This window comes from Myotis brandtii, unplaced genomic scaffold (assembly GCF_000412655.1).
Source record: "Myotis brandtii unplaced genomic scaffold, ASM41265v1 scaffold123, whole genome shotgun sequence".
Taxonomy (NCBI): domain Eukaryota; kingdom Metazoa; phylum Chordata; class Mammalia; order Chiroptera; family Vespertilionidae; genus Myotis; species Myotis brandtii.
Window position 1 is genome coordinate 404,614 of NW_005354291.1, and position 11,085 is coordinate 415,698.

General features: G+C 40.3%; 1 protein-coding gene across 1 annotated transcript in view; it reads right to left on the minus strand.

Annotated features, from left to right (window-relative positions):
- The window catches only part of ROS1 (ROS proto-oncogene 1, receptor tyrosine kinase), a 91,077-nt gene that overhangs the window by 62,201 nt on the left and 17,791 nt on the right, over positions 1-11,085 (minus strand). Inside the window, exons 8-13 of the mRNA XM_014533747.1 lie at positions 8,627-8,828; positions 7,951-8,027; positions 6,189-6,311; positions 5,841-6,025; positions 4,574-4,671; positions 1,018-1,514 (exon numbers count right to left, since the gene is read on the minus strand). Of these exons, the coding sequence (XP_014389233.1) occupies positions 1,018-1,514; positions 4,574-4,671; positions 5,841-6,025; positions 6,189-6,311; positions 7,951-8,027; positions 8,627-8,828 (1,182 nt within the window). The remainder of the gene's footprint in view (positions 1-1,017; positions 1,515-4,573; positions 4,672-5,840; positions 6,026-6,188; positions 6,312-7,950; positions 8,028-8,626; positions 8,829-11,085) is intronic.

The following is an 11,085-nucleotide window of genomic DNA, read 5'->3' on the forward strand; positions in this document are numbered from 1 at the left end:
CTAATAAGCAAATGCTTGTGGTGAATCTCTAATATAATTCTAGTGCTTGCATAGCACTTTTCTCCCAGAAGCCCAAAATTTGCTTACTCATTTGTAGCTGTCTTTGTGATATACAGCAAACAGGCATAATTAACTTTGTCTTAAAGTAGAAAATAGACAATGTTTGCTAAATACCTTAGGCGGCTAGGGGTTGGCAAACTACAGTCCTGGGGCCAAATCTAGCCCACTCCTGTTTATGTAAATGAAGTTGTACTGGAACACAGCCACAGATACTCATTTACATATTATCTATGGCTGTTTCTACACTACAAAGACAGTGTTGCATAGCTATATCAGAGACTGTATGAACCACAAAGCTGAACATATTTATACCTGGTCCTTCATTTATAGAAAAAGTTTGCTGACCTCTGTGCTAGGTATTGTTCTAAGTGTTTTCTACTTACGCATCTTACTTTAATCTACATAACAATCCCATAGAAAGAATTAATATCCCCATCTTCCAGTAGTGGGAACTGATTAAGTTGTCCAGGGTCATTCTGCTAATAAATGGCAAGACCAGCCTTTGAGTCCATGCAGGCCGGCTCCAGCGCCCACCTACTTACCTGCCACACAAACCGCCTCTCCAGAGATAGAAGTTCAGGTTTAGAGAGTTTTAGGGAGTTGTTCAAATTAATTAAAGGTTATAATGGATAGAAAACCTCAACCCAAGTGCCCTAACCCCCTGGCTAATATTCACTCAGACTAGCTTGTCAGTGCCTGGCTCCTAGTAGACACTTAATAAACGTTTGGGCCATTCTGTTGGGATATAAATGAAAAACATAGAGAGCCTCCCAATGCAAAACTAGTAAATGCAGACTAAACATGTCAAAACTCCTTTTTGCGCTAAGCAGCACTCTGGTTGATGAGTGCATCATCACAGATGAGCTCTCAAAACCGAGTGACAATGTCAAGCAGTTCAAGCTTTCCTTTCCTTTCCTTCCACTGAGGCCATGACCACGCTGGGGAGAGGGCACTCACTGGCTCCTATGGCGAGGGCAGGAGGCTTCCACTGAACCAGGGCCTGGTAGGATCCAAACAGCACAGAGAGCTGCTGCGGGCGGGCCGGCAGGGGGTATGGCTGGGTGTACCGGCTAAACATGACCAAGTTACCAAACCCAAACTCTTCTATGTGTCTCAGGTCACATCCCACGATGAACTCATTAAAAGACAACGCATCCTGCTGGAAAACAGCCTTGCCATCTGTGACAAGGAAGTGATTGTTCTCACAATCAAAGCTCTTCACATCAGCAAAGGGGACATGAGGGAGGACAAGATGGGAAGCAGAGCCATCCAGAAATGTTGACATGAAGACTTGGGTGGTGTCGTTGAAGTAAATGATTCGCTTGGACTGTGGCTTTACTGCGAAGTCCTTTAATGTGCAACTCTCCACAATACGCATGGCTTCTGAGTCCCGACCAGGTGGCACCTGGAGAGCTACTCTATAAATGCCATCTCTCAGGAGATAAAAGACATACCTGACGTGGGAACAAAAGAAGCCTGGTTTGACTCAATGCAAAGGTAGATGAGTAACCTCCCCAACCCATTGCTTTAGCCAATTGTGCAATCAGAATCATGTATTTCCAGTGTTAATAAGTACAGGGTTTCCCAAGGGCCAAAAGAGTAAGGATATTTACTAAAGATATGCTCTATTCATTTAAATTAGAAGTTGGAACACTGAAAAATTTCAGCCTCGCTTCTAATGCTTAGCATCCTCACTATACATGACTTTTTAGAATCATAGAATTTAAAAGCAAAAAGGATTTAAGGATTTTCTAATGGAACCTACTCTTAAAGGAATGCACATTATATAAAAGTTACACAGCTACACATGTTATTTATTATAAAAAACTTTTCGCCAAAAACCACAAATTTTTAAGTCTAATTCTGTCAATAAACTTTCCCATGCATTGTAAATGAAAAAAATGGAAGAAAGCAAAAACATTTCAACCACTTTTTTAAAACCTCAGTTATTAGTTTATGATAAATATTTAGCGAAGCTACTTTGCATTTTTAGTAGACTAAGCTTTTAAAAATATTTACAATTGCAGCATGAGGGTTACCATTTTACAACTCATGAAGAAATACTGCAAAAGGGAGCAGGACCACCCAGTAATCAGAAGAAAGAAGCCAATGGAGGAATTTTGAAAATTCATATACTTTGAAGCCAAACATCGAGGGAGCGGTGCAGGTGAATTTATAATAATGAAAAAGGAAACACCGCTAAAATACTTCATTGATAATCTAATCTGTCAGGATATTAACTAAAACATAAAACTATTCATTTGAATGTAGCCAATTTTGGATTTGTGTTCATGGAGACAGATGTACTTTTGCTTAGTAAGTCTTTCTCATCACAAACCCATGGGTTGGCAGGGTTCGAAGCTACAACTGTCAAATCCTTGTCCTCATCCTATTCAGTCCCACTCTTGTTCTCCGGATGACTATTCCAAATTGTTGCCAATATGCTCCAGACTCCTGCGCCAGAACATTATCCTGAGATATAAACTCCATGCTGAGATATGAACCTGTGCTCTTTATCCTAAGGGAAGATTGTGGCAGGCAAAAAGCAGAAACACCTTGGCTCTTAACTTCCTGCTTTTGTTACCCAAATTCAAATTGTTTAGGGATTTCAGAGTAGATAAAAGGAAAAAGTTATGGGGCAAAGATTACAATTCTTATACTGAAGCAGAGAGGAGTGCATGTGGGGGAGAGGGGGAAGACAAAGAAAAGAAAGGTAAGGAGAGCTGGGGTGTGGGAGGTAGAATATAGAGAGGAAATGGGGGTGAGGCAAGGATGAGGGGAGAAGGAAAAAGGTTTATAGCAGGTACACACTCAGTGAGGTTATAATTCAATGGTGCAAAATGACAGCATAAAGGAAACCTTTTTTAATAGCAGGAGAATCAACTTTTCCCACATCTGGAGTGCTTTAGGTACATTCCCTAAGTGTTGCTAAAAGTTACAATTGGTTTTTACAGAAAGTCTACCACGGTATGGGGAGATGATTAGAAGATAGGCCCCGGAGTAGGAAGTCATGTGCTGGTGTCATCCCCAAAATAGCTGAGTGATCTCGGGCAATTACTAAATCAACCTCTTCTTTGTTTTCCTATTTATAAACTTAGGATATTAAAAGCACCTACATCATAGTGTTGAACAAAGATTAAATGGATCATTGAAGTAATGCACTTAAAACCATATATTAAGTGTCTAATAACTATTAATTATCATTATTTTTTTTTCTAGTCACATTTCAAAACCTAAGCAGAAATTAACCTTTTATTTATGGGGGAAAAAAGAGCCACCAAAGACCTCACTGAGATGCATTTTGAGGGTGTGATTTAGTGGGCGAAGTTCACTGTCCTCAGAATGAGTCCTTTTGTGTAACTGGCAGCAACAAAGGTACACTTAATAGGATTTTAGACTTTTACAAATGAGGAAAATAAGATTCAGAGTCCAAAGGACCTGCCTTACATCACAGGGTTTTTTAAATTTTTCTGTAATTCAGTGATTCTTTCAAACCAAAGATTTTAAAATAAATATCTAGGAAACAATTAATATGAATAGAAAGGCTTGATTGATTTTAAATCAATATTGAGCAATCTTTTATTCATGAAGGTTAATTTGAGAACAATAAAAGGTTGTATGGACTTTTTAAAAAATGAAAATAACTTTATTCCTACAGGAAAGAAAAATGTTTAATCTTACAAACATTGGCCTTGCTTATTAGGTTCCTAACCTATAATTATCTGGCCACAGTTAAGAAATAAATTACAAGATAACTTTCTATGTTTTCATCCTGCACATTTAGGTGCATTTGGAGATCACAAAATATGTTCACAGTGAGAACCTCATTCCATCCTCAAAATAACCCAGCTGGGGAAGTCATCCCCATATGGAGGGATAAAATAAAGGTCACGGGCATGAAGTTATTTGTTTGAGGTCCTATTGCAGTATAGCAGCACACCTGAGCTAAAATGTGTCCATCCCATTTGTAGGGAAGGGAAAAATAGTTATTTGTAATGGGAAAGTTTTACTTGTATTTAACCATCAATTCTTGTCTCCTAAGGTATATGCTGGCAGCATTCTGATCAATTAGCCTCTTCATAGGTTTAAGAACCAGACCACAGAAATGAACTGATGCTGAGTTGCCCAGCAAAAGAAAGAGTGCGATGAAAGGCAGAAATGGAAGGGCTTCTTTCAGGGAGCATGGAGGGGGGCAATGAGACCTGAGTTGCACCATAAAATAGTGACAGTACTAGAACCCAGGTCCCTGAGCCCCAGACGAGAGGTCTTTCACATATACCCATATTTTACTGTGAATGAGAAAGGGAAAACTCCTCACTAGAGAAGTTGGGGATCCAGTTTGAAAGAAATTCCCTCCTGGCTCTACAGAATGAAAACATTACCTGGATTTATTTCAATTTGAGCTAAGATACATAGATGGGCTCTTCTGAGGCGACAATGTTTCATTATTAAGCAAGTTTCCCAAGTTTCTTACCCATGGAAGAATTCATATTTACAAGACTAATCCACTTACCCATTGTATGAATCAGCCACAATTTTTTGAGGTGCAATAATTGAGGGAGGAGTAATTTCCTCAATGTTTGAACAGTTCTCTAATTCACAAACATATACCTAGAGAATCAAAATTCCAGCAGTAGGATTAGTATCTGTCTAGATTCAATTTGGCCAACAAGTATTTCTTGGGCATCTATCTGTTCTGTGCTTAGAATTGTGCTGGTCACTGAGCACTTTTTGAAAACATGAAAATGCCCTAAAACTCCATTTTAATTCCTATGCCCTAATGAGTTTGTATCCTATTGACATTAATTAAATACAAGTACCTATTTTCCTGGCTTCAGTAGGCACTCAACTATTTTTAATACTTAGGCCGACCCAAGCTTACAGACTTCCAGCCATAGTGACTGTGATAAGCCTGTCCTTTCAAAGAAGGAAACTTGGAACACCTCAAGACTGTGTCTTCTCAAAGATTGCAATAATACTGGTTTCCAGAGACCTAAAGTCAACCCTGGTTACTATATAATTCAAAGTGCTTGCAGCTGATTTTGACCATGATGGGGAGGCCCACCTAGTTATAACACATGTACCACCTCTATCTTATGGGAGATGAATTATCATTAACATAAACTCATGGCTCTGAAAAATCACCAATAAAGATAATTTAATGGTAGGTCAGGACTAGTACTAGGTAAAGTCTAGACCAGTGATGGCGAACCTATGACACGTGTGTCAGAGGTAACACAAGAACTCATTTTTTTGGTTGATTTTTCTTTGTTAAATGGCATTTAAATATATAAAATAAATATCAAAAATATAAATCTTTGTTTTACTATGGTTGCAAATATCAAAAAATTTCTATATGTGACACGGCACCAGAGTTAAGTTAGGGTTTTTCAAAATGCTGACACGTCGAGCTCAAAAGGTTCGCCATCACTGGTCTAGACCATCCTATAGAGCAGATCTATGATTCATTGTTAACCTAGTGTCTAAAACATCCTATATAACAAAAGGCTAATATGCAAATTGTCCCCTTAACCGGGAGTTTGACCAGGAGTTCAACCAGGGGGTGGGGCCGGCTGGTCAACCACGGGTGGCCTCTCCGTTCCCCTCCCCTCCCAATCGGCCCGGCCTGATGGGCCCCCATCGGGGCAGGCCAGCTGAACCCCACCCATGCACAAATTCGTGTACCAGGCCTCTAGTAGTAAATAATCAATGAATATTTATTTAATGAAAAATTATGTTTACTTGTAAATAGCTTATTCACTTTAAACTCTCAGACTAACCAGTTCATCCATGATGAAATACATTCTCTGATAAAGCCAGTCGATGGAGATGGAAGTAATCAATCCTGAACCTCTGTAAACAATTCTCAGGTCAGACACATCAGACATGTTGGAAGCCTCCTTGGCCCATATGAGAGTCCCTTCAGAGAAATAAACAACTTGCCGCTGGACATGAACTGATATTCCTAGAAGACCATGCAAATGCACGTGCATTATTTTATAGCACCGGACAAAAAACTTACATAAAAGATAATGTAGTTCTTTAATTTTTCATGAAGAGATTAAAAGAGAAATCAACCTGGATCTTTCTTTTCACAAGAAGGAAATATTTCTCTCTGCTATACTGACCTGTAATGTTATGGTGTGCAGCATCTGACTGAAGGCACTGTGCTTCATCTACTAGATGTTTTAAAGATCTCTTTCTTAGAGAAGATTTTCTGGATAAAAAGAGCCACTGTTCCTCTTCTTGAACTAAAACGACAACACGATGTCCAGAGACAACCCCAACCGTATACACATCGACACAAGAAGATCAATGCCACCCTCCAAAGCAAGGGGACGAGCACTTGAAAGAGGCTGGTCAGATTTCCTCTGAAGGCACTGGGGCATTTCAACTGTGGTATAAATCACATGATTCTAGGATTGGGATAGCAAGTACAGTGTCAACCAAGTGGGTTGTATGTGTATGTGTTCAAAATAACATGACATGGAGTATCGCCATTCTCAACAGCCTTGCCACAAGAGAAGTTCAGCTCACTAAGGTCAGCCATAAGAATCTGACTGCTTGGTGGAGGTGGTCCAGCCCAGGCCAGAGTGGGTGTTACATAGTGCACACACACACACACACACACACACAGAGGCATTGGTTGTCTTCATATTGTCTTCAATATCTCTCCCTGAGGCAGGAGGAAAGTCTTTGGAGGAAGGAAATTTGAGGACAGCAGAACGCTGCTTGATGTCCTGTTCTATTGGACACTGATGAAGCATGTGCTGGTGAGCACTTGTAGGGCAATTAATAAATGTTATGCAATAATGACAGTAACGACAAGCTTAAGCCCGCTCTATATTTAACTTGCCCTTTGGACATGTTTTTTGCATAGCCAAAATACCTCTCCTTTCCTAGAGTCCAGTAACAGCCAAAGAAAACAAAGGCTGGATATGGGTGACATTCTATGCCCACGGGCATAGGTGTGTGCTGTTAGGTAAGGGGTAGTCAATCAGCCAATGGGCTCTAGGGAAAATAGATCACAGACTCCGAGAATTCTGGGTCTTTGTGTGTTATTCCAAACTATTTCACTAGGTTCCTATTTAGATTCCTAAATATTTCTGGTGCTTCTTAGAAAGCATTTTCATTTATTATTTTGCTCACCTAGCCATCATGCAATAAGTATTCGGTCTCTCTAGGCAATTGTTAAAATGCCAAAGGCCATCCTAGCTGGTTTGGCCCAGGGGATAGAGCGTCAGTCTGTGGACTGAAGGGTCCTGGGTTTGATTCCAGTCAAGGGCACATGCTCGGGTTGCGGGCAAGAGGCAGCCGATCAATGATTCTCTCTCATCATTGATGTTTCTATCTCACTCTCCCTTTCCTTCCTCTATGAAATCAATTAAAATATATTAAAAAATAATAAAAGCTAATTTGGTAGATTGGATATTCAGAGTGGTAACATGGAGATTATTAAGTCTAGATATATTTGAAAACCTTAAGGAGACTGGGAGAAAAGATATCTGCTATGTATTAAATGATAATGTTGCACAATATAAAATGGGGGTTGAGGCAGAAAGATCATGTATTACCCCTAAGTGTGTAAATGTGTTACAATCACTAGTGATTTTACCTGAAACCAAAGATTTGCTTGAGGCCATTTTTGAATTCCTAAATTTTCTGATTTTACTCTTTAAATTCTTAAATTTTAATGTGAAACCTTTCCATCTAACAACTTACTTCTATATATCAAATTGAAAGCTTACCAAGTACTAAAAAGACAGTGTCCATATGGGCAGAAGAGGGGGGTCTGGAGGAACACCAGATGACCCAGGACCTCTGAGGTCTGAACCCACCCTCGCCACCCCCTCAAGTTCTGTGTAACAGAAGAGCGGCGCTGGGCCATACCTGCTGGGGATGAAGTGGTGATACTAGATTCGGCTTCTGGCCCCTCACCAACCTCATTTACTGCTGCAATAGAAAACCTGGTCCAAAAACAATTGGGAGAGATGTGTTTTACATGGCACGGTGTGAACAGGAGATAAAAATAGAAGGAGCAATCATGTTTCTATTTAAAAGACAATGTGACAATGCACGTATCTAGTTACTTGGTGCCAGTGCTGGGCACTAAATGACCATCAATCACATCCTTGTTTGCATTTCCCATAGAACAGTTCAGGGCCACAGAGGTCAAAAACTGAACTCTGCTATCTGCATGACCCCATTCCTACCCTAATTTAGAGGGACTTAGTAAATGCTAGAAAAGCTAACAATAATAAAATAATAACCCCTAACAGTTAATACAAAATACCATTAACAGAATTTCACCTCCTTACTGTTTTATGTTGAATTAAATGAAGAAATGATAGTCATGGTATTTATGATGTCTTTTATTTAGCCCATATTTATAAGGATCCTCTGAATATAACAGAAATACTTGAGAATGTTTCTGTTTAAGATGTGTGATCTAGTAAGCATGCAAACTTGAGGAAAAACACAACTTCATCCCAACAGTACAGATTCAATGGGACTTCTCAAAGTACACTTAAACTATGTTGTTTTCCTTGCACCACTTAATTCTTACCTGTAGGTGGTATTTGGTAGAGTAGAGTAAAACTGGAAACTGGTTCTCTGCGTTCCTGAATGTAATTTCTGATTTTTGCTGATCAGCCTTAAGTTATAACCCAAAATAGGTCCGCCTGGGAATTGGGGTGGAGCCCAACTGACTGCCACGGTGTCAGGACTTGAGCTCTCAATATTTCTAATGAGAGGAGCAGTTTCAGGAACTAGAAGAGATAATGGTGACACAGTAAGCAGAAGCATGTACAGGGCTTAAGTTTTTAAATAGGATAGAAAACAATGTCCTGTTTTCTTGAAAAGGTAACATAAGTGAAATACTTTTATCAATAGTCAAAATAAGTGATAGACAGAAGGTGGTAAGATATCTATGAGCTGCAACTCTTGATCCCTAAGTCTTACTCGTTAGCTGTTTTCCTAAGGGACTCTTTCAAATGTTATTTTCCCCACTTCTAACTTATGAACTAGAATTAAATGTGGAAGCATACAGATAGGATAAATATTCTAGAAAAAAGTTGTCAAAACTCTCCAGAGACTTAAAAGAGCTGAATGTGGGGTGGAACCAAGTTGGGAAGGAGGAAAGAATTGGGTAACAAAACTGAGTCAATGATTAGCATGAGTTGAAAGAATTAAGTCCTGGGGCCTTTTCACTCCCTGGAGTGCTATGCCTGACCAGTTCCAGCTGAAGATATGGGTTCAGATAAGCCTGAGCTAGAACAGTCTGCTTCACCTGATGACCCAGACTATACCTTCCTTCCCCCAGCTCCCAGGGTCCCTTGGAATCCAGGTTGACTGCACTTTAGCTACACCCCTTCCCTTGCAAAGAATTAAAGGAGCATGCATTAATTAATTAAGCATCATAGACTTCAGAAGCTACCTAAGTGGCAAAGAACAGAAAGGAAAACAAATGATTTAACAGCCTGTCTTCCATTTACATCTCCACCTACTTCTCATACCTCCCACCCCTGAAACCACATGTTTTACTTCCTCTGTCCATGGAAAGTTGCATTTTAATGTCCCTTTGCTCTTTAATAGCCTCTTACCCTCTGAACACTTCTGGCAAATGCTCTATGTCACCCTTGATTTACTAGAGTTGGGAGAAATTAGGTAGTTCAGCCCTCACACTGGACTGGCAGAGGGAGACAGGGGAGAGTGACATCTGTAATAGTGTCAACAATAAAAACAGAGTTAAAAAATAAATAAATAAAATAAAAAGGCCTTTAGTTGATCTCTCAGCCTTTCTCTGATACAACTCCTCCCCAACTCTCAGACTGATCTTCAGCAAACACAAACATCAATGCGTCACTCCGCTGCTCCATGCACTCAGTCACCGTGGTGAAGAAGGAAGTGGGAATTATGTCAAAAAGCCTAACTCATCACAGTTAAGGCCAGATATAATCTGCTCCACTTCAAGCAAGTTCCATCCCACCTACATGGTGTGATTATTGTCCAAATCTCCCCACAAAAACCCTCCCTGAAAGACTGGTCAGATTAGGCAAGGTAATTCTTGCCCCAAACCATTCTTGTTGGTTAAGAAATTATCTACATAAGGGCCCTAATTACAAGGCGGTCATACCGTCTAAAGTCATGTATTTTCCCTAGCTAAAAGGGAATAGGACCATGAGTCAATGGAACACAAAATACATAACTTTATATGTTTTGATGTGGCTAGAAAAGTGAGGGAGAATTGCAGCATGAGATGCTATCCATGGAAAGGACACCCAGTACAGGGTCTGGGACACCTGGAGGGCATATCCAGGAGAAAGGCCCAGAAATGGAAAGCAAAATTTGCGTTTTTCATTATTTTTATTTGACAACCATGGTGTCTCTCCAGCACTGGAAAATGATCCAGCACAGTTGAAGCATGTGAGGCATTTTTCTGAACAAAGACGGATGCATGTGTTCTACTCTGATCTGCAACATTGCAAACATGGTCCTAGCTCAGTGTCTGACCTGAGGGAATGGTCAGGGAATAATCCACAGAGGTGGCCACACTTACCCTGAAACCTAACAAGCAAGAAGAGGACACTAATCAGGGAAGGGGAAATGCCCAAATCAACTTCATCAGCTGTCCTTCCTTAGGTCCCAGGCCTAGTTCAATCAGAAGGTCTCTGCACACAGCTGCATCTCCAGAACTGAGGGGTAGGACAGCTAACATCTGGCCTGGAGTTAGTCCTCGCAGGTTCCCTCAGCTCACTCTGAGGCTGAGGGCACCAGGCAGCTCTCCCTGAATGTCGGCCCCAGGAACTGGCCTCCCTAAAAGGCTCTAGGCTTGCATCCTTTTCCTGATGCGAAAGTCACATCTTCAAAAGAAGAAATCAGAAAATGCTCCAATATATGTAGTATTTCTTTTAGCTATCTCTGATAAAATGTAGTATAAATGTATTATTGTAACCTTCCAGCTGGTCTCTCTACTTTCCAATCTCTCTCATCCCCTCAATCCATTCCATGTGAAGTTGCCAAAAT